Source organism: Ictidomys tridecemlineatus, unplaced genomic scaffold (genome assembly GCF_052094955.1).
Source record: "Ictidomys tridecemlineatus isolate mIctTri1 unplaced genomic scaffold, mIctTri1.hap1 Scaffold_78, whole genome shotgun sequence".
NCBI classification, from domain to species: Eukaryota; Metazoa; Chordata; class Mammalia; order Rodentia; family Sciuridae; genus Ictidomys; species Ictidomys tridecemlineatus.
In genome coordinates, this window is record NW_027525752.1 from 229,084 (window position 1) to 255,513 (window position 26,430).

The window sequence follows — 26,430 nt, forward strand, 5'->3', positions numbered from 1 at the left end:
ACATTATTACATTTATATTCTTTTCTAGAACAAAGGCCAGATGTCCATGTCTTGATTCCATGGGTAGACATGTTCCACGACTCTATTAGATCAGCATTATTTTGAAAATTATTTGCAAGCATATTTACATTCTTTATCCAAATTACATTTACACAAGATTATCATAAGCACACAGAAATCTAAGAGAAAAAGCCAAATCTTTTATAATATATATTTTCTTAATATTTAAGTCCTTTTGAAAATCATATAGTATAATGCAGTGTCATTTATAAGATATAATTCCCCATTCATACAAGGATAATAGTTTACAACTATCTTCTTCAAATGATCAGAGTCAATGCTATAATTTTCCAAAAAACATTTTTAAGAGGAAAGAATACAGATAATAGTGTCACTGTTTATCTTGGGCCTGCCTTTTTCCTCTTAGCAATTTTGTCTTCAGGCTGCCTTCTTCTGTAGTGGCAAATTCTGAAGGCAGCAATCAAAGGTTTAAAAAAAATTACGATTAAACCAAAATATTAAGCAGAAGTGCCCAACCTCAGTGACTGTACATCTTACCACATCTGTTATCCTTGGACCAACCACAGCCAAGCACCAGAATGCTACACACTATAGAAGGTGAAGAGTAGAGGATAGAGAGGGCACCCTAATGTCTCCAGTAGTCATTCTCTTTTAGTTGACACTTCCTTTACCTAATACAATCAACTACCATCTATCTGATCCATACCGTATGCTGCCTCTTCGCATCCTTTTGGCCATTTGAAAATACAGGGAACTGAGTCATCTTTCCAGGTGACCTTTGTTATGGGATTGTATGGGGAACACTGGTGGAAGGTCAGGGTGACAGCAAACTCTTCCGGACTTCAGCAGGAAGGCTGCTTGGGGAACTGGAGGGCCCATCAGGGCACAGAAGCAGCTCTGGGGACTCCAAGGCCCATCTCATGGGGAGCCTGGGAAGCAGGGTCCTGGGCTTTCTTTCGGTTTAGTTTTTCTTAGGTGCTTAGTCCCAGTACCCTGGGAGAGTCTACCACATCGCTGACTGCACAGGGCCACCAGAGGGCAGTGCTACCCTGAGTGTCGTGCCTGCTTGAAGGAAGGTCCCACTTCCCGACCTGAGGCTGGGGGTGAGCTCACCACATTGCCCAGGAAAGCCCTCGCCCGCAGCTGGCTGTCCAGGAGGCCCTCGGAGGCGGTCCCTAAAGCCAGGGGAGTGGCGGGCGCCTCCCCAGGGCCCTGTCCTCCTGGGCAGCAGTCCCCTCCCCCTGGCTGAGGAAACCCGAGCATCGGGGCAGAGTCCACAGGGTCCCACGGCCACGAGGGGCAGCCGCAGGCCTCACACGAGGGGGTCTGTATCCAGGTGAGGACACTGCGGCACCCTAGGTCCCCAGCTGGGGTGACAGCAGGGCAGGCGGCAAGGGCGCAGGGCCCCGCCCCCAGCACGCAGACCAAAGGGGAAGCGCCTCAGGCGTCCCCGGGAGACGGGGGCGGGGCCTGTGCAGGGCGGGAACTTTGAGCCGAGGTCGCGGGGAGCTCTGAGAGGGAGGAGCCCGGAAGTAGCGCCCTGGAGGCGGGGCTGCGGGTCCCGGATGGAGGGTGCAGCTCCCGGGATCCGTGACAGGAGAAGGTGAGTGGCCGGGAGCGGCCCCGGTCTAGGTGCCCACGCGAGGGGGGACCTGGAGGACTCTGCCGCCGCCCTGGAGCCTCGGTCCCGGCTGCCTGTCCCCTGGAGCCGCCGGGTCGGTCCTCTCAGCGCCCACCGCGGACCCCGCGGTCCCGGTTCTCACCTGAGGGCCCTCCTCCTGCTGTTCACAGCGGGTGGAGTTTGACCTGCAGGGTCCTGTTCAGGACGCGGTGGCCTCAGCCGGGTGGCCTGCGCCGCGGACCTCAGAGGAGAAGAGGGGGCCTGACCCGCAGGCCCCTGGAGAGGGGAGGGGAGCCCAGGTGACCTGGGGGCAGGAGGCGTTTAGAAGGGAGACCCGCCCAGGTTTCAGGTGTCACTGACTCTGTGTCCTTTTGTTTTCCTGTGGCACCTGTGGATTCTGGGGTTTAAGTCCTGTTTCCTTCCTGCTCCTGGTGGACATGGGAAGAGACCCTGCGGGTTTTAAGGACTCAGCAAAGCAGTGCAGTTCCTGGAAGTGCCATGGAGAGAGCACCGATAGGGTGGGCATCAGGGGAGGGAGTCCTGGGGCCCCAGGTTCTCCACTGTGTGTGAGAGAGTCGCCTGGGGACAGCTTTTGCAGAATGTGCCCTGGGATGATTCCCAGTGACGGCGGTTGATTGCTAAAATGGGTTGTTTGCATGCTTGGCTTCAGATACCAACCTAAGCCTGATTCTTCTAGGAAACTCCAGGGAAATCACGAGGTGGACAGTCGTTTTAGAGATGAGAAAAGTGAGCTGGCAGGGTTTAGGTGATTTTCAAAAGGGTATTTTAATGAAAACCTCAGTGTTTCCTGATGCATGCTGTTGTGGGAGATATGCTTCCATTCTCAAGTGACCAGGGATTTGTATTCAGCCTGGCAGAGATGAATTGAACACCTGTAAGGAATGTGAAGTAGCACGTGTTCTGACTGCTCAGTGTCCGGTTAAGTCAGAACCTAGGACACGTGAGTCTGTAAAAGAGCACAGTGTAAGAGGTTAAGGTTGCATTTTGCCTAATACAAGTTATTGAGTTGAAGTTGCATTTGATAATTTTAAAATATTTAAGGAAGTACGGTGTTTGGTCCGTTTCAGGATTTATTCAATAGAGTATCGGATGTTGTTTCTTTTGACGGCACTGCGGAAATGTGAGCGAGAACAAGTTGGAGACATCTTTCAGGTGGAAGCATTGCCTGAGGAGGAGGTCATCAAGTTGGCCAAGAAGCCATTTTGTGAAGCCCCTGTTGACTCAAGGCTTTTGAGGAAGAATTCATGTGTGGAGACTAATTCTTCATGGCCTTTGCATTTGGTGAGTCACGGAACATATCTGAGTAGATAATCATTTACCAACATGTCCACAATAATCTCACATATTATGTATGACAGGTCATGGCTCAGTAAATATTACCATTTCCTTTTTTGCATTTAAGAAAACTAATGATGGCATAATACTTTCTTTCTTTTTTGCCTTGAAGTACGTCAGTATCTTGACCAAGCATGATTGTTGGTAGGTAGGATAGCAAGAACTTGAACTCAGGGATTTTATTGTCATGTATCAATCTATTGTTTTTCATTTATTTCTATTAATATATCCAGGTTGGCATCCATTACATTTTTAGCTTTTGACTTTCCCACCTATGGGCACCCTGACAGCCCTCAACTCCCTGTAAGCACAGACAACTCTGTAAGGAACATGAGGATAAATTTCCCTGTGCATGTCCCCTTTTGAAACTGCTTAAGCACTATGTGGGTAATCTATAGACAGGTGGAATTTCTAGGTCAAAGTATGTATGTTTACTTCTTTGACTAAGCACTGCCAAGTGGCTCTTCTGAATAGCTCTGTATGTGGCCAGGATTGTATTATCTAACTTTCTAACTTTTGCATGTTGAGTAGATACAAAGTGAGAGGACACTGTTTTTGTTGGTATTTTTCTTTTCTTTCTTTTTTTTCTTTTGAGAGAGAGAGAGAGAGAGAATTTTAATGTTTATATTTTAGTTTTCGGCAGACACAACATCTTTCTTTGTATGTGGTGCTGAGGATCTAACCCGGGCCGCATGCATGCCAGGTGAGCATGCTACAGCTTGAACCACATCCCCAGCCCAGTATTTTTCTTGATATCTATTCTGATGCTTTTCTTTGGGGGATTTTCTCCTGTGAAAATGGGCTTCCTCTGGATGCCTCTGCCCGTTCCTCTACTTGACCTTATTTTCTTCTTTTTTTTTATTTTTATCAAAGTGACTTCTTAATTCCAGTTTTATTAAAGACATTGTCCCTTGTTTGCATAGTCTATATCTAAAGCACTAGTCCTTGCATCAAGGCCCAGCTTGCTCTCAGCTGCCCCAGGAGGGGAACAAACTTTGTCAGTAGCCAAGAGACACCCCTACAGGGGCCACAGTATTCTGGTCCTCTGGTATCTTGCCAGCAGTTCTTCTCACGCTCAAAGAGGGTTTCAGACACTGAGTCAATGGTCCGGGTGGTCATTTGTTGCCTTCTAATCTCAAGTTGAGCTCCTCTGAGAGGTGATATTGAAATCCTTCTGTGTACCTGACCCATCATTTTAAATGATGTTCCAAGTTCACTTTTTGGTATATGTGTGGTTCTGGGGATTGAATCCAGGACCCTAAGCCTGTTAGACAAGTGATGTACCTGAGCTACACATTCAGAGACCCCTGTAAATGTCTTTCCCCTTTGCCACAGGGTCTAAATTGCCAAGGCTGACATCAAACGTTCCTCTTGCCTCCCTGGTGGCTGGCATGACAGGCGTCCACCTGGGACTGTCACACTCTAGCCTGTAATGGGAACTCATGTGCCTCTGTCCAGGGCTGAGCATGGTTCTGCAGAGCTGTGCTCCAGGCTCCCTGCAGGGCTGTGGAGGCCTCTGCTGCCCAGCAGCCCTGGTGTCCTCTCCAGTGCTCCTCCCAGCCGAGGGCAGGCAGCTGCCCATTGCTGTAGGCTGACTTTATTTTCTTCTTATGGCACTCATACGTTCTCAAGAGTATGTTGGATTATTTGTCCATTACGAGTCTAACAGGTCCTCTAGAACGTTCAAACAATTAGTAAAATTCCTAAATAGTAAGTGAGCATGCACAGAAATTGGGCTAATGTTTTGGGAAGAACAATGTTGGATGATATATTCATGGCTTGAATATATCATCCAACATGAAGTTATATTTTATTATTTACAAAAAAATAAAACAATGAAGCAATACCATGGGCTGAGCTAAAATATATCCCCAGGATCTTAGGCATTCTGATCATCTCTGGGTAATGAAATGGAAGTAAAGGTATCAAAGCCAATTATCATCTGTTTCCAATTTTCTGTGATTTGGTTCAAGTGGTAAAGTGGTGATATTTATTAATTAGTGGATCAAATAGGTTCATAATTGTTTTAGAGTATAATTAGGTGCCTTCAAACTTTTGACTGTATGTGCACATTTGAGAATGGTTCCAGCCATTCTGTCATCCTTTGGATCATTCCCCTCCTATGTCCTGTGAGACATTTTCTATGTGAGGCTTTAAAAAGAAGAGAATATTGTGTAAAGAAACCTTGGGATCTGTGCAGTATAAAATTGAATGGGTTCATTCAGAAATCAGAAATTCTATTGAAAGATATTTGCATGAGCCAAATAAAACCTATTTTTAGGCATCCTGGTAAAGACAAGGTTTTATCTTTATGTCTCATTTTCTATGTTTTGTTGTTGTTGTTGTTGTTGTTAGAATGAAATTCATATGTTGCCAGACCATTCTATCAGATGTGTAACTAGATGTCATTTAAATTACCCACTTTTACATGGTAGACATTTTTTAATGAACACTGCCTGTCTGCACCTTTTTTAAAAACAGGACTGGGATCAGAAGCCCAAATACCAATGGTCAGCTGGAACATATTTTTCATTTGGCCTACCTGTCAGTATTCCCTGAGGTCATCTGTGCAATCTGCTTTGTTACTCCTGCTCCCTCACTGGATTTCATAGAAACCATTGCTATGTATTGATCAGGGACACAAATCCCACAACATTGCGTTCTTTGAATATCCAGAGTCCCACTTTTCACTTTGCCATGCCTGAGATCAGCAGAAATATTTATCAGCAAATGTGAGATTTTCAAAGATCCAATTCTATGTGCTCCTTTCCCAAAGAGCCTTAGGCAGGGATATAGCATACATAAATATTAAGTAAAGGCCATAGTTTTTAAATTGTCATCCATTGAATAGTTGACACATGTCTGAGATACTTTTTATTTTGGAGGAGGTATTATTTAATAGGGAATTCCAACAGCTACGTAATAGTGAAATGAGAAGTCTTGCATCCATTTAATTTTGTTTCTGATGATTTTTATGTGAAAGGATAAGATACTTCCTTGTTTCCTTGCAGATGTTGCCCACTTCTGTGAATGGATGCGGGGTGTCACCTACTACTTGCATATCTGCATGTTGGGCTTGACACTGCTATCGTACTTGGTAGTTGGCAGAAAGTCAATACTGAAGTTAAGTTCTTGTGTTCTAGCAGCAGAGCTGAAGATCCTTGGTGTGCCACCTTCTGCAATCCATGCTGCTTTGTTCATGTTCCTTATTGACTTCCTGATGAGCATCATGGTCTTCTGGTCTTGAGAATGGCCAAGCATTGCACTGTGAATGTGGAAGATGGGCATGTGGAAGGCTCCAGGGAGGAGGGATCATTGATCATGTACTCTAATCCATGTGCCTGTTTAATGACCTGCTTTTTTTTATTTTTGGGTTTTAAGGGAGACACTGCACTCAAACACTTCTGTGCAGCTGGGAATTCAGGCTTCTGCTTCACCTTGAAGTAAGCATTAATGATTCCTTTCCAGAAGACATGAGAAGAGAGAGTGAGCCTCTGATATCATGCAGGTTCCTTGCATTGCCCATGGGCTAGAGGAGAGAAGAGTTGCTTCATGAGATTTGATCCCCTTTTTCCTGAAGAGTTCCACACAGAGGTGAGTCCCCAGCATGTTTAGACACCATTTCAGACCACTTTGTTGACGGAAATGAATCAGAGCCCCTGATGATGTGGATGAGCTAAAGATGGATTTGCTATGAATTTTCTATTTCGTTTCTCAGGGCCTGAGTCAAGCCAGCCTTTGTGCTGTCAGCACATGAGCTGCTGGTCAGATGTGAGGAAGTGGTCTTGCTTTATGAAAAGACCACCCTGATTCAGTGAGCCAGAGGCAATCTGCAGTACCTGTTTTCCTGTAAAGGCAGATTGCTGTGGATGGCCTCTGGCCTCATCATGCAGCCCTGCTCAGAGTAGGGGATTGAGGATCCAGGCAGATCCCTAGTTCCTTTTAACCTTTATTACCATTGGGCCACCCCAGGGTACTTGGACTCTACCTGGTCTTCTGGCCTGGGTCAGGGGATGTGAGGTTTGGAATCCCCCTCTGTGGCAGGATCCCAAGGCCCCCCAGCCTCTTGAGGGCAGGCACAGCCTTCCCTAATTGTGTTAGAGGGGGAGACTTCTCCCACCCATCCTCATCCATGCTCATCACACATTTTGTAGCTTGACACCTGAGGACCTTTATTAAGTAACTTAGTGGTTAGTGGTGATGGTTGCTAAGACTAAATGACTCTTTCAAGGTTACATCACTTGTATGGTAGGGCTAGAGCATGGATCTTCCTAATTGATTTCATGGGACTCTCTCATGGAAACTGTGACTGCCTCCTAAACACACACTCTACATTTGGAGTGTCAAAATTCTTGGCACTGCCTCCTTGGCAAGTGTATCTTGTCTTCTACATGGGAATTTCACAAATATTTTCCTTTGGTTTGTGGAGGTCATGCAGAAGTGATTTTATTTGAAATAGCCCAAACAAGAAATACCAGTTGTCTTTTTCGCACATGGACGTGTGTAGTAAACACCCCTTTCTGTGTGCTTGCATGAGTTGCTCCTTTGAATTTGTTGAAGAATGGTTGGTGGGGGAGCAAGGTAACGAGAGATGGATATCAATGCTTGTCCAGTATTCTGAAGTGAAGAATGTATTGAGGATGTGAAGGCTTTTCTAGCCAGTTCCTATGGCTCACTCAGGGATCAGTCAGAGGATTCTGTCTGGTAGACTCTTTGTAGTAGATGTCAAAGTGGCCTGGTCGTACCCTGTCCAGGACTGAATGCTGAGCTTGAGTGGAAGCTTCTTGTCAGTTCAAGCATTTCCATGAGTCTGTCCTCTGTTCTCTTTGTTTGTTTGTTTGTTTTATTTTTTCAGTTTTCAGTGGACACATCTTTATTTTATTATATGTGGTGCTGAGGATCGAACCCACTGACTCGCGCATGCCAGTCGAACACGTTACCACTTGAGCCACATCCCCAGCCCCCTCTGTTCTCTTTTTTCCCAGCAGTTTCTAACAGGAAAGGAGAACAAACATTGAAAGTACGGTGATTGATTATTTATACCAATGTTATTTGAATCAACTTTGTATAATTCAAAATTAACTTTTTGCTAGTAAAATTTCATATGTTGAGGAAATAATGAAAATATTGGGGTTGGGGGATGAGGATGGGCAAATCAAATATTTTTGAGCACCAAGACCTGTTTTTTTTTTTAACTTAAATAATAAACTGCCAGAGGACCACACCAAGTAGATATTTCCAGAGACAGTGGGAAGGTAGTGGCACATGAGGAAGGGAAGAGCTCTCAGGATGGGAAGAGGGGGCCGCTTCAGGACTCACCGGGCATGGCACGAGGCTACTGGCCATGATACATGCCTGGGCCCACTGAGTGGGGCAGATCCATGCTCTGTGTCCCTCTACACTCCTCTGTAGCCTGTGTTGGCAGCAGATCAGGGAATTGGGGTCAGAAGTGCTCCCAGTAATATAGGCACCAGCCCCCAGAGTGTGTTTCTAGCCCTTTCCCCACCTGGCCTGACTTGGTGCTTGTGTTGATGCAGGGCTGAGACCCTACAGTCATCAGAATGTGTCTGTGGTCCAGATCCATCCTGCATGGCCAACATGCTCAGACCTTCAGCTGGGTCCTAGGCCTGCTACAACCAAACTCTGTCAACTGGGTGGCCAACCACAGAGGAAGGGCCTTCCCTCAAGCTCCAGGGGCTCAACACACTAGGTGTTGGGCGGTCCCACTGCCAAAACACCTCACAGGTTCCTAGGGGACTGTCTCCCCAACTCTCCCAGCCCTTGCCCACTCTCCTATTGCTGCCCACGATCTGTGGTTCCCATATGGGCATCCCGTCCTGGCTCCAACCTCACATAGCTAGTATTCCCCAGTCTTCCTGGTATCTGGGTCCAGACTCTCCTCTTCCTACAAGAATATCAGATATTGTATTTGGTCCCAATTGAGGCTGTGTTCCATCATGTGAGCTCTTAGCTTCATCACTGTGCAAAGACTCTTTTTCCACACAAGTTCGCACGACATTTGGCTGGCTAAGAATTTTCAGGCGACACTTTTGTAATGAGTACACTTTCCTTCCTTCCGATCTCTCCCCAGTGAGCATTCCTCACACCCTTGTCCTAGTTCTTTTATGGCAGTTTCCCTCCTTATGGCTGAGAGGACCTAGTGACACCTGGATTCACACGTTCTCCTTAATCACCAACACACTGCAGAATTCTCCAAAGGGCCATATATGCTCCTGGAAGTTGGTGGTGGAAATAGTTCTCCATCCATTAATCACTACTCACTCACTAATGTCCTTGTGTCCTTGACAAAGGCTCTCCCTTTCCTGGTTTTCCTGAATAGAAATCCTCTTGCATCTTGGATGAATAGGGTTATACATTGTGCAGAGGTTGTTGGTCCACTGAGTATCTTAGAGACTGTTCTTTATGGAGCCTAATGATCCTCATTGGGGAATGAGGCCAGGGTCCTAACTGTGGTTAGTGTGAGGACACCATGGGTTCAGAAGAGGGAAAGAAGGACAAGGGAAACTCAAATGTCCCTTCATGGCCCCTGGAGTTAGAGGACTTACCTCTTTGCACCTGGGATCAGGAGACCTCATTTCCTCGAGGACATGCACACTCAGACGTAAGTCTTGAGTGTGGGTTCCTTTCTGGGGTCCAGGGCTGTTGTTAGCCACCAGGAAAGACAGTGCTCTCCATGCTGAGTGGAGCCATTTTTGCCAGGAAAGGGAGCCCATGGTCACGCCTTGTGCAAAGCATCCCACGCCAGGGGCTCCCATCCCTACATTCCTGTCCTGAAAGGAAGCCACTCAGAGGCAAGGTGGGTCCAACCACCTCCCATGTGTTCACTCAGCACTGTGTTCCGGCATCACCCCAGTTAACAGTCTTGATGGGATTGGACGTGGCTCAGAATGTCACCCTCATGAGCTCTACCCTGCTACAGCTGCAGTTCTGCAGTGGGAGAAACTCAAAACCTCGAAACACATGCACATGAAAGAAAAGAGCAAGAGCCAGAGCCCAAACAGGCCAGGTGTGGCAAAGACAGCTGGAGTGCCTAGGTTGGGACTCAGAATTATGTCAGTGGGGTGACATTGCTGCTGGCACCAGCATGATAACAGAGAGCCAGCCCTGCTCAATTTGGGGAGCAGTGTGTTGGGGAAGGCAGCAGAAATTGAGAGGCAGGATTGAGTTTGGACCTAGGAGGAGGTTGGGTAAAAGGCCAGTGTGGGTTGGAGGGCCTGGGCAGATAGAGAGAGGCCAGGGCACACCCCAAAGCCTGGGGACTGCACTTGATGTCCAGGGTTGTGAAACACTGCCTCCCCTCTTACTCACAACTGAGAGCAAGAGGCATTGATGAGTTCAGTTTGTGTGCAGCTGCATCCAAGGTGGCTTGGCTAGGTACCTCTGTTTCCTTGACTCAGGAGGCTGGGAGTCCAGGCTCCACTGAGTCTCAGCTGGGAGGATCAGAATCTGAGTTTATGCCTGTGTTCCTAGTAGGATCCATGTTGGCTGAGCCTCAGTGTTTTTGTAATGAGAGGATGGGTGACTGTCATGTCTTTATCACAGGACATACTTGCTAAATGGATTTGTTTGCTCTGAGGAGGAAAGAGAGGGGGGAGTGGTGCTGGAGACAGGGATGCAGACAGGGGTCATGGACTTGGCATAACTCGGTCTTGGAGATGATATCCCATCACCTGTACCCACTTCAATTCCCATGAATCAGGAGGCTGAGCCCCCTTGAGGTGAGGGGTGAACCGGTTCTGGGCAGCAGGATGCTGTGGTACCTCGGAGTCTCTGTGAGACCCCAACACTAGACACACTTGGCCCTTTTGAAATCTTAGGAGAAGCTTTGGGAAGTTGTAAGGCAGAGGGGAGCAGCCTCTGCATCTCAGTGCCCTCCAACTTGCCATGGTGTAGAGAGGGAACTGCAGCCAGGATAGGACGGACATTGGCCACGTCCCTGTGTGGGACACAGGCGTGATTGAGTTAGGGTGCGTTATTTTTCTCTCTCCTTCTTCTGATTGCCCCATCTCTACATTTGTGCTTTAGCCACCTGTGAGTCCCATCTCTGGTTTCAGAGAGAATAGAGAGTGTTATGGGCCAATAGACACAATAAACCCTAGAGATTAGATGCTACCTTACTTTCCAGAAAAGATTGGGCACACCATGAGTTGCACAATGATGGGACCAGGGTCCAAAAGCTGCTGAGAGGGAAGGACTGGTTGTGAATGCATTTTTGAAGGCTCCAAGCTGGAACTCTAGTGGTACCAAGCAGGGCAGATGCTGGTGGGGATGTTTGGGTAGTTGTTGGTGAACACATGCGCACCTGAGATGGGAAGGCATGGAGGAGAAATCAGCAGCCCATAGGGCTTTTGAAAGTGGTCTTATGTGAAAAGAGGCTCAGGTATGGGCACAGGAAATGACATCATTGCCTTGACAATGGATCAAACAGAACATGGAACCCTGGTATCCAGGCACCCACTTCACTGACCAAGCCATCCGAGCTCATTTGGTTGGAGAAACTGGAGTGAGAAGGATGTTCCCCTGTCCTTGCAAACAATGCCGAGCCTCAGGCTCCCAGGAATCTCAGGGGGGCCAACTAGCCCTTTTGTGGATACACTGGGTGAGGCTTCATCTTAGACGCCAGATCCTCTGGCGATTGTCGCAGAGGAGCTCAAGAGTAATAGTGAGTAGGACAGGACAGGTGAGCCCAGCAGGCCCTCTAGTCTGATCCCTGATGAATGGCCCAGGACTCCTATTCTGACTGTGTGTGTGTGTGTGTGTGTGTGTGTGTGTGTGTGTGTGTGTACTGATGGGAACTGTCCCATTGTGCTTTGACTCTAGTGTATTGGCACAAGTCATTTTTCTGTTTGTCACCATTTCCATTTTGAACCCACCATTCTTGGTCCCAACCCAGGGTGAAAATGATCAGAACACGGAGGAGCCCTTCAGCATACAAAGCCTTGAACCTTACAGGCAGGACCAGCTTAGGAATGAGCTCCTGCCTGACATTGGTGGGAGGAACCTACATTTCAGCAGCAACATGGGGTTAATCTCCTGGGATTTCATCCCCACCCAGCACGTGCTGGATCTCTTGTTCCCAAGGTAAGCACCAGACCACCAAGCCCAAGTGTGTAGCCCCCTCATGCCTGGGTCTTGGGGCTGCCATGTACCTCTCAGGGACCCAAAGGTTTGTAATACCTAATGAGATAGAGGACCACACTCATAGTGGAAAGTCAGCCCCGAATGGGACGAGTCCTGGAGGTGCCTGCCACAGCCTTGCAAGGGCAGTGAACTCCCCTCTCAGGGAGAGAAACCATCCTGACTCCAGCTGATCCACAGAGGTCCGTGGAGCAGTCCCCACACACTGGGCACCACAGCTCAATGGTGTGCACTGAGCTCATTCCCAGGTGGACTCAGCGAGGCCAGGTGGTCTTTCTGGTGTGATGTTGGCTTCGTGAAGAATGTAGATCTGTGCCAGAGGCGTCTCAAAACTCGGGCCTTGGGAAAAGCACTTTTGGATTAATAAAGACATGTTAGTTTCCATAGTGGGACAGAGCGTCCTAGCTGGGACATAGCTGGACAGGGGCTTTGGACATGGCAGCTCCCACACCCAGAGATATGTGGGAATCAGCAGTTTGGGCTCATTCACTGATGAACACAGAGAAAGCACCCACTGTGTGAAGACACGTTTTCAGTCATGTTTCATAATCCAGTGAAAAATGAGGTGCAAATGACTGCCATTGTGTCCCTTTTCATGGGGGTCAGGCTAAAACCACAGGTGCCATGAGTACATATCCTACATGTGAATGCATTCCTGACTCCATGAGGCATAACTGCACATTGTCCTCTTCAGTGACTGTGGTGGACCCCTGGACCAACTTCAACATGGAATGGGCTTGGGGTCAAGAGGGTGGGCTCCTGTTTCCACAATAGGGACCTGCAAGGTGATTTGACTTGGGAAGGCTGAGGAAAGACTGCTCTCCCCAATTCTGTTTTCTGCCTGCAGTGTAAGGTGTGGGGCTTCAACAGTAGGAGGGGTAAGGCGGGGAGTTGTAGGTAGTCATGGTCCTCTGGGAGAGCCCCTGGGACAATGGATCCCCCCACACCACACCTCCCTGTCCTCCCCCAGGGCCACAGAGATGTGGTCTGCACTCATGGGAAAAGAGAGGTCCACTGCTACTCAGGGGGACTCAGTGAGAGCTCACAGAGAATGAGGTAGCACTGCAGCCCACGCCAGGGGAGGAGTTGTCTCTTGAGCCCTGAGAAGAGTGGTCAGGAGGACAGACACTCCTGGAAGGTGCATTCCAGGTTGGAGAGCAGGTAGCCAAGAGGAAGAAGAGTGTCAGGCCTGCCAAGAGGAGGGGAGAGCTGGTCAAACCATGGATCTAGCGCTCCTTCGTTGAAGGTTCTTTGCCTGTGGCGACCTGTCCTGTCCCTGCCTGTACAGCCACTGTGACTTGTCTGGGGTGGACTGGTGTCTTCAGAGCCAGGGACGGTTCAGGAGTGTAGGGTCAGAGGTTTGCTCTGGAGGCCGTGGCGAAGGCAAGGCCAGGGTTTTGCTTACTCTACACCTGCCTCCCCACAGTGCCTCACCTTCCTTCCTGGGGACCTGGGTGAACTTCTTCATCGAGGCTTCCCATCAGCCTCCAGGCTCTCTGAGTCTGCAGCTTCTGCTGCCGTATATGTATCTCTTCCTGGAGCACCAAGCACACCACCTCCTGGCCCCAACTGAAGATGGCATATCAAGCCAGGCAGAGCCTGAGAGCCAGGCGGACTATGGTGAGTACCTAAGGGTATATGAGGAAAGGTCCGAATGCTGTCCCACTGCAGGGAGTCTGTATGCCTGGTGTTGTGCTGGAAATTAGGATAAGCCTTTGTCCACTCAGGAAGTGACCCCAGTCTTCAAAGAGGTCCTGTGTGGGCTAAGGGCCTGAGTTCTTCCTGGGAGCAGGGGTATTGTCTGTCTGTGCGAAGGTCAGGGCAAGGCAGTCATGTTGGCATCTTTTCTCCTCTAGCTACAAGCTCAGTTCCTGTCACGGCTCCTAAGCCAACCCCAGAGCCAGAGCCTTCTCCCTGGGAAGGGGCAGAGCTGGAGTCCAGGACATCAGGGGTCTCCACTCGGTACTCCCCACGGCCCCAGTACAACAGGCGGGTGAGAGGCAGGTGCCTCATTCACGTCTACCTGGAAAACGAAAGGACAACACAGTATCAGAGCATCCTGGTGAGTCTTCGAGCAGGGGAGTCTCCTGGGAGCCCACACTGGGGAAGACCGAGTCCACAGCAAACACCTTGGACTAGGCCTGTCTTCTTGAACTGGAGCTTCTGGAAGGTCAGGAAGGAGAGCAGAAAGTGAGGAAGAGAGAGGTGGGAGAGCAGCAGCATGCCAGGTCTGGGTGCGAGTGGACCTGCGTGTTTTGGGGTGTGCAGGTCAGAAGTGCAGGAGTGAGTGCTGGGTTCAGAGGAGGTCAGAGAAATATCGAGGGTGCAGGCCGTCCTCTACTGACCTTGGTATTGAGGAGGAGTATATTGAACCATGGAGGTTGAAGCAGAGGAGTTGGCAGTCATTTTCTTGTGTGTGAGAGGGGATATGTTGCTGGTTGAAGGGAAGGGAGCCATTGTAGAATGATTAGGGTGGGTAGGTGTGGGTCACAGACAACTGGGGGCCTTGGAGGGGCCCATTAGTGTTCTAGTTTGCATGTATATGAATAGATATTCAGCGGCTCTCTCTGCAGAATTTTCCTGGGTGTGGAGTATCCATCATGAGACTCTGGTGTCCACCTCCAGGGGAGCCATGTTGAACCACTGCACCTGCTGGGTCCGAACCTCCTGATACCCCAGAAAGCACTGACACTCTCGAGCCCAGCAACTTCCATGCCTATCATTAAAGAGTCCTAGTGTGTGTTGTGCCCTGGCTGTCAGGACCAAAGCACCTAGGGTTTGTGCCTGGTCCACACAAAAATGCAGCTGCATCCCAGACCAGAGCAGGGATATGGAAGTCCACTGGACCATTCCTCCCATATTGATGGGACTAGAGTGTGTCTGTACAAAGCCTTTTGGTCCTTATTCCCTTGTCCCTGTAGGGCATAGCAGGTTGAAGCAAACTTTTGTACCAAGATTGGACTAGAGGCTCATAGGAAGACCCCACATGATCACATGAAGGCCTCAGGTAGCAGGGTATCAAGATGGTGCCCTTGTGTTGAGAGCTCACTTGTCTCTGATTGTCCTTGAGCACTGTCCTCTGGGTAGCTACTCCCAAATTCCCTCTCTGATGAGCTTTCTCCAACCCTGCTCAGGTGACCTGCCAGGACACGACTCCAGTCATCATCCGCAGGGCCTTAGATGCACACTTGCTCCAGCAGGAGGATCCAGAAAACTACGAGCCTCTGCAAATTGTCTCGAACCATCAGAGTAAGTGGAACCATCAGAGGGTAGGGAGCAGTGAGTCACAGTGGGCTCACGATAACTGGGAGCCAAAACACAGTGTACGTTGGCCCAATGCCCAGGAAGAGTATGGTGGGACTTGTGCACAAAACAAAGTGTAATGATGGGGCATAAATCTGCAGGTTCTTCATGTTCCCCAGGGGCTGTGGACTTGCCTATCATGTTTTCTTTCCTTGGCCTGAGGAGGCATTGCAAAGCTATTATCCACGAGGGGCCAAGAAGAGAGGCTTCTTTGTCTTGTGTCAAAGAAGACAGACAACCACAGGGTGCCTACTTTGGCAGCCTTTCCTGACCTAGATGAGTACATAAGAAAAGCAGTTCAATGAAGAATCATTTCTGGCTTCCAATCTTTCTATTCACTGCAAACTGAGTCCATTTAGGACCAGAGGCCATTTCTAGAGAGAAGTGTGTGGTAGAATAGAACCCTCCACAGCTTGTAAACTCTTCTGAGAGAGAGAGAGAGAGAGAGAGAGAGAGAGAGAGAGAGAGAGAGAGAGAGAGGAGAGGGGAGAAGGGAGAGGGGAGAGGGGAGAGGGGAGGAGGAGGAGGAGGAGAAGGAGGAGGAGGAGAAAAATGAAAATAAGTTGAAGGAGGAGACAATGAATAAGAAGGTCAAGATACTATAAGAAGAAGCATGAGAAGAAGATGAAGAAGAACAAGAACAAGAAGGAGAAACACAAGCCGAACAAGAAGTATAACAATAAATTGATTAAAAATGTGAATGAGAATTATACTCATGAGGAGGAAATGCAGAAGTGGGGAACTCAAGAGAAATATATTGCTCTGGATGGCACAGCCCTGCTGTGGACATCCTCCACCCACACTCAACACACCTCCAAACCATACCCCTCAAATTAGTGTAGCCCTGTATGAGTGGATGAATCCACTGGCAAGGTGGAGGAACCCACCATCAAGTGATTCCCCCAAACCCATGTGATCATTGCTGCAGTGGGGAGAAAACCTTCAACACATGAGTCTTTGGGGACCAATCCAGATACAAAGTCTAGCTGTTTCTCATTGGTGGGTCCAACGTGAACTAAGAGGTTCTGGGGTGCGAGGGGCTATTTCCTTGAAAGGTGTTCCTGTAGTGGACCTCCTGTGCATAGAGGGTCCTCAGGGAGGAATCAGTGGGGAGTCTTTGGTGGAACAGTAGCTGGATTTGGGGGCTCTCAGGTCTGTGTGTGAGACCTGAGCTGGCAGAGGCTCTCAGTTGTGGGGGATGTTGGGTAGTGTATTCCTTGAGTGTCACCTACCACGCCTCTGCCCCTGCCTCTCCAGAGCTGAGGATCCCTGCTGATGGGAAAGTATATTATGCCCTGGATGGAGGAGTGAATTATAACTTTCTTCTTCGGGAAACAGATGCCAGCAAGTCGTTGAAGGTCAAGCCAAAGGAGGTAAACAGCCACCTTCTTCAGTCTTTACTCCTGGTGCCACTCCACATCCTCCAAGGGGACAAGAACCTCAGGTTCTGGATGGATGTTGCAGAACGCCCACAGAGCCAACTTCCAGGCTGGGTGGGGTGCAGTTGCTGGGTTTTGCTGATGTTGTCATCCCCCACAGTTCTTGGAGCCTTCTGTGGCAGTGGCATCCAGGATCCCAGCAGCTGTGAGCAGCAGCTCTACAGTGGCTGCAGGATCATTGCCCCAGGCCACCCAAAGCAATGAGTGGTGCATGAGAAAAGTCACCAGTAGCAGCTCCTCTCTGCTTCACTCCAGCGAGCAGGTGGAAGACAGCCGCTTTGTTCACGTCCTCCTAGAGGGACAGAGCCTGAGGGAGACAAAGCGCATCCTGGTAAGCCCAACAGCAGGGCTGCCTCCTGGGTGTCCACACAATGGAAGGCAGGAGACACAGCCAACCCCGGGGCTGTGGTGGGAAATAGAGAGAGGTCCGTCTTAAGGGCTTGACCTGAGGAGGAAGAGCATCAGCATGCCCAGCTCCAGCAGTGAGTTGGCCTGTGTACTGTGGGTTTTTCAGGCCAGAAGTGCAGAAGGAAGTGCTGTGGACAGATGAAGGCAGAGATATGTCCAGGGTGCAGGCTGCAGTGCCTACAACTTGGTATTCTCAATGAGTGAGGTTGGAGCAGAGGAGGTGGCAGTGACTTGTCACATGTGTAGGAGGGGATGTGTTCCTGGTGGCAGGGAAGAGAACCTCCTTAGCATGACTAGGTGTAGGAATTTGGGGTCGGGATCACCTGGGGGGTCATGCCAAAGCTTTGGAATGTCAGCCTTTGCATGTATGTGAATAGGGAGCTAAAGGGGTTCTTGGCAGAATTTCTATGGATGTGCAGTAGACACGCTAATGCTACAGGTGTCCAGCTGCAGAGGAGACATGTTCAGTGACTGCCAGTGCTGAGTCAAGTACATCATTACAACCAGACTCGCACCGAGCTTCCAGAGGCCAGGGCCTATCAAAGCTATCATGAAGCACTCAAGTGCACACTCTTGTATCTGAGTCTGTTTTGTGTAGTGGCATAAAGGACAAAAATTTTCAGTGCATTTGCCTCTTCCACCCACAAAGGCAGCCTGCATCCCAGAGCACACTTTGTGTGCAGATCCCTTGCCCATTGATGCCATCTCAGTGAGATGAGAGTGTGTCTGTGCATAGGCAGTTTGGTCCTTTGACCTGAGTGGAATGTGGCTCCCCAGGGGGAGGGGAGATGGCAGGTACAGGCAGATATTTGTACCAGGATTGTTCTAGTAGCACATTGCAAGAACCCAGGGGGTATATGGAGGCCACACTCAGGTAGCAGGATAGATTGTGCCCTTGTATATGTAGCTGAGATTTCTCCTGAATGTTTGACCACAGTCTTCTGGGTAGCTCCTCTAAAAGCCATTCTCTGATGACATTTGTCCCACCCTGATCCAGGTGACCTGTCAGGAGACGGTGACAAGCCTCATCCACAGGGCCTTGGACCAAAATATGTTGCAGCATGAGGATGTGGACAACTTTGAGCTGCTGAGAATGATGTCTGAGAATGAGAGTAAGTAGGACAATCAGGGGGGAGACATGATCCACAGTGGGCTCAGGATAACTCACAGCCAAGAGAAAGTGGACCTTGGCCCCAAAATACCAAAGTGTGGTGGGCCTGGTGCAGGAAACCAAGTGCAGTGATGGGCGTGTCCAATGTGGAGGGGCTCAATGAGGCCCCAGGGGGCTGCTGGACCTCCCTAAATGTGTTCTCCCCTGGACCTGGTCTGGCAATGCAAAGCTAATATCAATGAGGGCAAGGCAGAGAGAGGCTCAATCCATCATCAGTTTGGTTTATGGCTCACTGATAAGGATGCCTTCAAATGAAGAGGAGGAGAACATGGGTCCTGATTGGATCAGCATTGCTGTGGACGGAAGCAGCACAGGTTCTGATCCATGGCCAGGATATGAGAAGTCCTGCCTACTCAAGAATGTCAGGATTGCAGCAACTGGGAACAGGACTCAGTGAAGAGGAAGTCAAGGCCAGGGGACAGCCTGTTTGGGTTCTTTTGGGAACAATTCCAAGTCCTCTGTGCCTGGGTGCCCATCTACTGAAGATATCAGAATGGCCAGGTTATTATTCCTTCCAGCAACAAAGAAGGGCTCTGAAGAACGTAGGCCACAATGCTGAGCTGTCCACAATGCTAGTGCTCTTTCCTTTTTTGTGAGCCAGACACTCCCAGCCTCCACCATCCCAGCCTGTCCACAGTAGAACCCACCATCTGTCGGGCACGTAAGTGAGTTTTCCCATTTTCACACACCGCCTCATTTGGGTTGGCTCTGTCTCACACATGAGGAAGACTGAGGTGCAAGGAGCTGGGCAAGGGGCAGTGTCTGTGAATCTCAGGGACTTGGGAGGCAGCGCAGGAGGATGGGGATTTCCAAACAGCCTCAGAAACTTAGGGAGACCCTGTACCCAAGTAAAAAGGCCTGGAAATGGTCTCAGTGCTTAGGTGCCTCTGGTTTTATCCCTGGTAAAAAATTAAGTCAATCAATAAGAAATTACCAAACTGAGAATCTATGAAGGTGATTTCAGAAACAGACTTTCAACCCAAGCATCAGTTGAGAGCAAGCTCCAGACCAGGGGAGGTTTGTGTGTAACAGACGTCAAAAGGGAGGACTACCGGGGGCCTGGAACCCACTAGGTGTGATGGCATCTATGCCTTATGGCAGGAAGGTGGCAGTGATGCTGGCCCTCTCCTAGATTTTGGAAACCTTGTTTTCATTGGGGAAGCTTTATGGAGGTGGAATCTATTTTAGCAATCCTGGTCCAGATGAGGTGCTGACTACCACAGGTAGAAGCCTATCCAGAATGTGGTGTCTGTTATCCAGTCTTTCCTGACTGTGACAATGACAAAGAAAGGAAGTCACTTGTCTTTGGTCTTGGTTTCACTCCCGGCCATTGATTGAGAACTGATTTCATCTTGGACTACTGAACAGAGGCTGCATCTGGGCAGAAGAGTGTGATAGATTTGAACTCTTCAGAGGATGCCCCACCATTGCCAGAGAAAGAAGGAGAAGGAGGAGGAGGAGAAAGAGACACTCCCGAGTGGGTAGAGGATCACACGATGAAGATCAGGAGGAAGAAGAAGAAAAAGCAGGAGGTGAAACAAAAGGAAGGGTGGAGGGAGATACACAAGAAGAAGAACAAGAAGGAATCATGTAAGAACAAGAAAAAGACCCAGAAAGAACTACAAGAAGATGCAGGACAGAAAGAAGAGCCAGAAGTAGAATAAGAACCAGAATACAAGTACCAAGCAGACAGCTCATGATGAGAAACAAGGGGAAGGAGAGCGAACCTAGAAAACAATAGAGTTCTCCAGGGCACCACCCTGTTGAAGTCTTCCCATGTCCATGCCCAACACACCTCTGATGGATACCACCTCCCCTCCGCGTATTCATCCATGAATGGATTCATCCAGGGCAAGGGGATGAATTCACCCACCATCCAACGCTTTCCTGAATGCCCATGTGTGAGCATGGCTGCCCTGGGGAGAAAGGCCTAAGCACAGGAGCCTTTGCCAATCCTGATGCACAGCCTAGCAGTGTCCCTTTGGCAGATCCAACCTGCACTGAGAAGTTCTGGGGCCCAAGGTGCTGTTTCCATTGCCAGGTGCTCTTTTGGTTTAGAATCCTGTACATCATCTTCTCCAGGGAAGAATCACTGAGGGAGTCTTTGGTGGCACTGTAGCTGGATAGGAGGGCTCTCAATTCTGGTGCAGGCTCGCCATGGCGGAGACTCTCAGGGGGTGTGGGTGTTTTGTGGTATAATCCTTGAGTGCCACCTAACAATTCTGTCCACTTCACTCTGCAGAAATCAAGGTCCCTGACCACTCACTCGTGTATCTGTCCATGAATCTGGGAATAAAATATTTCATCGTGAGGAAACGCCCCGAAGTCAAGGGAAAAGAGGTAAACACCTACCTTATTCAAGCTGTACTTGTACTGCCATTCCACTCCCACCTGGGGAAATAAGAAGCCTCATCACCTAGACATATGTGCTAGGAGCCCATAGAGCCAACCGACAGGCTGGGTGGCTTTCTGTTTCTGGGTTTGCTGATGTTCCATCCCCCACAGTTCTCAGAATCAACCTGCAAGTCCTCCAGGCCGCTTTTCCACAAGCAGGTGGGAGACACCTGCTTAATTCACGTCCACTTAGAAACACAAAGTCCAAAGATGGCCAAGAAGGTCCTGGTAAGCCTGGGAGCAGGGGTGTCCCCTGGTGCTTACACCTGGGTGGGGAGCAGACACTGGTCCAATACCATGGAATACTCATGCCCTCTTGCATTGGAGCTTCTGGAAGATCAGGAGGATAGATGGGAATCAAGAAGGGAGAGGTCAGTGTGAAGGGCTGGAGTTGAGATGAGGGAGAGCAGCAGCTTATCCACCGCCATGTCTGAGGGAATCTGTGTGTCGGAAGGCAGCATGAAGTCCAGAAGGGCAGAGGCGGGTATGGGTGACAGATGAGAACAGGACAGGACCTAGGTTGCAGGTTCCCTTGTATGGGATGTTGACGTCTATGGAGGAGGACAGCAGTGTGAGGTTCTGCATGTTCCTTGAACAAGGAGCTGAGAGGGTCTCTCTGCAGAGTCGATATGGATGTGGAGCAAGCACACTAAATGTCCAGGTAACCCAATGACCACCCTTGCCGGATGAGGTGCCCTCCTACACCCCAGCCAGCACTGAGCCTCTGGAGGCCAGGAGCTCTCGTGACTATCTTTCGTCACTTCTGTGTGTGGTCATGTTTCTGGGTCTGTTTTTGTCCCTGGAATCCAGACCAAAGCCTCTCGGTTTTGTGCCTAGGCCATTCCCAATGCCGCCTGCATCCTCGGGCAGACCTGGGATCTTGGAGGCTATTGTCCCATTCCTCCCAACTTTTGGGATGAGATTGCATCTGTATGCAGGTAGTGGGGTCCTTTCACTTCGAGAGGAGTGCAGCTCCACAAAGAGCAATGGCAGGTCCAGGAAGTCCTATGTACAAGGATTTGGCTAATAACCTATGGGAAGAGCCCGCCCGATGAGCAGGAGGCCAGCTTCAGGTAGTAGGGTCATGGATGTTGCCCTTGTATTTAGAGTGGAGGTGCCTCCAGAATGCCCCTGCCCACTGTCCTTGAGTAGTCACTTCAAGGCCCATTTCCTGAAGGCCTGTCTCCCATGCTGCTCCAGGTGACCTGCCACAATAGGGCTCCTGTCGTCATCCGCAGGGCCCTCGAGCTACACTTGCTTACTCAGGAGAAGCCGGAGGAATATGAGCTGGGCCAAATCATCTCTCACCGTCAGAGTAAGTGGGACAATCAGATGGCAGGGAGCAAGGGTCAGGATGTGGACTCAAGTTAACTCTTAGCACCAAAGAGTAGTCTCTGACCCCCAAGAACACTCCAACAGGGTGTGTTGGGGCTCGTGCACAAAGCCAACTACACTTCTGCTGGTGGAAGGTCTCGAGGTCCAATGGTATACCCCAGTGGATATTGTGGCTCCCCTCCAGGTGCCTCCCCTGGACATGAACAGGCATCTAAAGCTGACATCAGTGAGGAGTGAGGAGGAAAGCCTCTTTCCAGGAGCAGTATGGTTCTGTGGTCTGGGATAGGAGTGGTTTCAGAGGAACATGGGAATGCATGGGCTAAAGAGGGAACTGGCATTTTGTGGATTGAAGCAGTAGGATTGAAAGCCTTCTGTATGATCAGAAAACCACTGCCTGGGCAGAGCATTGCCAGGATTCTAGCAAGCAGTAACAGGATGAAATTGGGAAGAAAACACAGCCTGGGGGACAGCCTGAATCATCTGTGTTTGGGCAAACTCCCTGGTTGTCTGTACCTGAGTCCACCTGCCAAGGAGTGATCACAATAGCCAGGTTATGATCCCAAATTAAAGTCAGAGGAGGGCTTCCTGAGCACGTAGCCACAGAGCTCATCTGATAATAATGCCAGCGCTTTTTCGTTGGTTGATTGGTTGGTTTTTTGTGAGCCAAACACCACAGCAGCCATTATCCCAGCCTATGTATGCTGGAGACCACCATCCCTATGAGTTCTAGGATCAATTTTTTCCTATATTAACCTACTGTTAGGTTAGTAGAATCTATGGAAGAGGAAGTCTGTCTGGGGCCTTGGTAGCCTTAGAAATTCATAGCAGAGATCCCCACATCCAACCCAGAAGGGATGGAGAACAGGCTCTAGGTTAGAGGAGGGCGACAGGAAACAGGTGTTCAGAGGAAGGAGAAGCTGGCTATTCAATTCCCCCACCCAGGGTCATGGCACCACTGGGCCATACACCATGTTGGAGGGAAGCATTCCCTTTGCTGGTCTTTGGAACCATTGTTCTCAATAGGGCAGCATTTGGAATGTGGCCTCCATTCTCTGAGGCTGGTTCACATGGAGGTGGGCTCCACCAACACAGAAGCATGGCTCTAATGTGGTATCTGTGCTGGGTAGCCTGTCCTCACTGTGGCCATACTTGAGGAAAATAACTCAGAAGAGGAATCCTAGGCCTTTTTCTCCGGGTTTCATAGCTTTCTCTTTGGTTGTGCACTGAGGCTGTCCATAAAGCTCTAGTGTGTGGCAGTGGAGAGCGCCTCAGCCCTTGCCACAAAGGCATAGAGTGGGAGAGAGGGAACGAGGCTGGCAGAGAGGGAGAGAGAGAAATATGGAGAGGAGAAGGAGGACCTCTACATGGAGAATGAGGATTCAGTGGAGCCAATAGGAACAAGGTATTTTTTCCCAGGGCACAACCCTGTTTAGGTCTTCCTCCAACCATGCTCAACCTTTCTTCCAGTCCCTCCCACCTCCCAGTAGAGTATTCATCTTGAATAAGAATTTCATGTTGACATCAGAGCACTCACCATCCAATGCTTCCCTCCAAACCCACCTGTGAAGATGGCTCATGTGGGGTCTGAATCTTCGGCACAGGAGCCTTTTGTGGGAGATTTCAGATGTAAATCTAGTGGTGTGCTTTGGCAGATGCAAGAGGACCTGAGATGTTCTGGAGTCCAAAGCCTTTGGTAGGAACAGACATTAGGTCTGTGGAAGTGCTCTGCCTAGTTCTTCCTCAGGGAGGACTGTGGAGGTGGTCTTTGTTGGTATTGGTGCTGAATTGGAGAGCTCCCAGGTGTGTGGCTCTGGCCTTTTCTGGCACAGGCTCTCAGATGTTGGGGTGTCCTAGGGAGCACCTCCTGAGCCACCTTATTTTGTACACCCCTCTCTCCCCAGAGCTGAGGATTCCAGCGCAGGCCAACGTATTTTATGCAAAGAACCCTCACACAGAATCCAACTTTGTGCTGAGGAAAAGGAGCCTCTCCCAAAAGAATGATGAGTGGATCCAGCCTCAACCTCCCTCTCATCCTACAAAGAAGGCTGCAGCCCTCCTGAGGATGCTTGCAAAACCATTCTGCTGCTGTGTGCCTGGGCAGGGCTGAGGCAGCCCAGGAATATTTACATTGATTACTATTTGCTTCAAAGTTTGAATCTATAGTTTGCCATTGTCCTTGACCTTGTTTAGTAACACAGTTGTTAATCTATCCTGTATTTGTTGTTTCCATTAATATATTATTATTTTAAAATATATATGTTTTTGTTACCTGATCTACAGTGATGATTTGAGTATACTAAATGTAGCAGTGATTCCTAAAGGACACATCCAAACCAACAGGAAGGAATGTTTCCTTGTATCAGCAAGAAGTTTGTTTTTTAGGAGTTTGGCAGATGGCATTATCTGAATCAGTTTTCCAATGGGGGCAATGAAGTATCGGCTATCATGGTACAAACAGAAACAAAGACACAAAAACACACACTAGAGAACACACACACACAAACACTAGAGCACACACACACACACACACACTAGAGCACACACACACACACACACACACACACACACACACACACTAGAGCACACACACACACAATGAGAGATAGATAAACTGTTGGAGTTGGTCTCTTCTGAAATACTTTGGAGACATGGTTCTGATTTCTCCCATTTTGGAGTATTTTCAATTGCATAAGGTGTCCTGCAAATGAATCCCATGTCTGAAGAAGACATGCATGTGTACTTCCCATGCCACTTTCCACATAACCAGAAGGTCATGTCATGTAATATTTTTCATGGAGCTGTGTTTTGACTGTGAACCATCCCTTGAGGTCAGCTGTGGAATTTTCCACTGGTAGCATCACAATGGGGATCCACTCTTTGGATTTGGGGATATTTCTGATTTTTTTTGATTCAGATTGGAAAGATATATATATATATCTTTCCAATATATATATCTTTTGATCAAAATTTGATTTTTGATCAAAAATCATATATATATATATATGATTTTTGATCAAAATTGTGCATTTGATGATAATGAATGCCATGCATCTAGGAATCTGTAGACTCTAGACAATGAATGAATGTCTACTGTTGCCTGGACTATTCTGCAAAATCCTGTAGCATTTGATCTTGTGTGAGGGCTTCATAGGGCTTGCAAAAAGTCCAGGTCAGATGGTCCTGCATGAAGTTTAGCTCCTAGTGGTCTCCTCCACAGCATAAATGCCAAGGAGAAACCCACTTCTACACAGAAGATGGGAAGCTACCTTATGAAGGTGATCGTAGGTGTTGGACCCTCTTGCTAGGACTCTTTTTCTATTGGGCCAGAACTGTGCTCTGGATGTGCTTGCTGAGAAGAGCTTGGAATTTCCTGACTGAAGCAGTTCATGCAAGCTGCTTCCACTTGCAGGAACAAAGTGTGTTCTTGTTGAGCACTTTGGGCTGTCCCTGGTTGAACTAGAGTGTCAGAAGCACTTGTAATGATTGACATTCATGGTTTCACATTGAAGCCTCTGTGCCATCTGTCAACCACTGATGGCTGCAAGTGGGGCCCTGACTTTCAATGAGTTTTCTGAAAAAGTAGGAGTTTTGAAGAACTGATCTTCTCAGCATTCCCCTTGCCTCCCCAAGTTGGGTGATGTCAATTATACAGACTTCCTTGGGAGCACACATTTTATATTGGGCTGGAATTGGACTCTGGATGTGATTGCTGAAAATAGCTGGGGAATGGGAGAAAGAAAGCTGTTTGCTGCAAGAAATTTCAATTTGCTTTGTTGATTAACTTTGTTGTAAGTGAGCACATGCTATTTGTTTTCTGTGTGACCTAGAAGATATCAAAAGTGCTTCTTACAGGTGACAGGCATGCTTTCACATTGAATCCTCTGTGCCATTGATCAAAAACAGTTCACTCATGTGGGTACCTGCACTTCAAGTGAATGTTGTAAACAAGTGTGACAAATAGATGTCAGTGAGACTTTGGAGAACTGATCTTCTCAGCTGGTCCTCTTTTTCCCTGCAAGTTGATGATGCTAGATTCAAGAGAACTCTTTCTGGCACCCTTCATGTTTCATGCCTGAACTGTGCTCTGAAAGTTCTTGAGGAGAACAGCTTAGAAGTGCAGAAGTGAAGCTGTTTGTGGAAGCAGCTTCAAGTGGCACAAGCTAACTTGTTCTCAGTAAGCACATGGGGATTTTTTCCCTGGTTGAAGCAGTGTGAATGAGAAC

General features: G+C 48.7%; 1 protein-coding gene across 11 annotated transcripts; it reads left to right on the forward strand.

The window, feature by feature from the left end:
- Positions 1-843: 843 nt before the first annotated feature.
- LOC144374626 (uncharacterized) lies at positions 844-26,190 on the forward strand. 11 transcript variants are annotated; one of them, XM_078037389.1, is made up of 14 exons: positions 844-1,357; positions 2,731-2,944; positions 6,380-6,592; positions 11,913-12,100; positions 13,584-13,777; positions 14,014-14,219; positions 15,292-15,406; positions 16,718-16,833; positions 17,000-17,230; positions 18,305-18,419; positions 20,721-20,818; positions 20,984-21,100; positions 22,073-22,187; positions 24,109-26,190. In XM_078037389.1, exons 3-14 carry the CDS (start codon positions 6,551-6,553, stop codon positions 24,312-24,314), a joined length of 1,743 nt encoding a protein of 580 aa, XP_077893515.1. In that variant the 5' UTR covers positions 844-1,357; positions 2,731-2,944; positions 6,380-6,550; the 3' UTR covers positions 24,315-26,190. The 11 variants fall into 11 exon arrangements, 10 of the variants coding, with proteins under 10 accessions (XP_077893515.1, XP_077893512.1, XP_077893513.1 ...); XM_078037386.1 differs by lacking the exon at positions 844-1,357 and adding an exon at positions 1,508-1,624; XM_078037387.1 differs by lacking the exon at positions 844-1,357 and adding an exon at positions 1,508-1,624 and having other exon boundaries at positions 6,467-6,592.
- Positions 26,191-26,430: the final 240 nt, after the last annotated feature.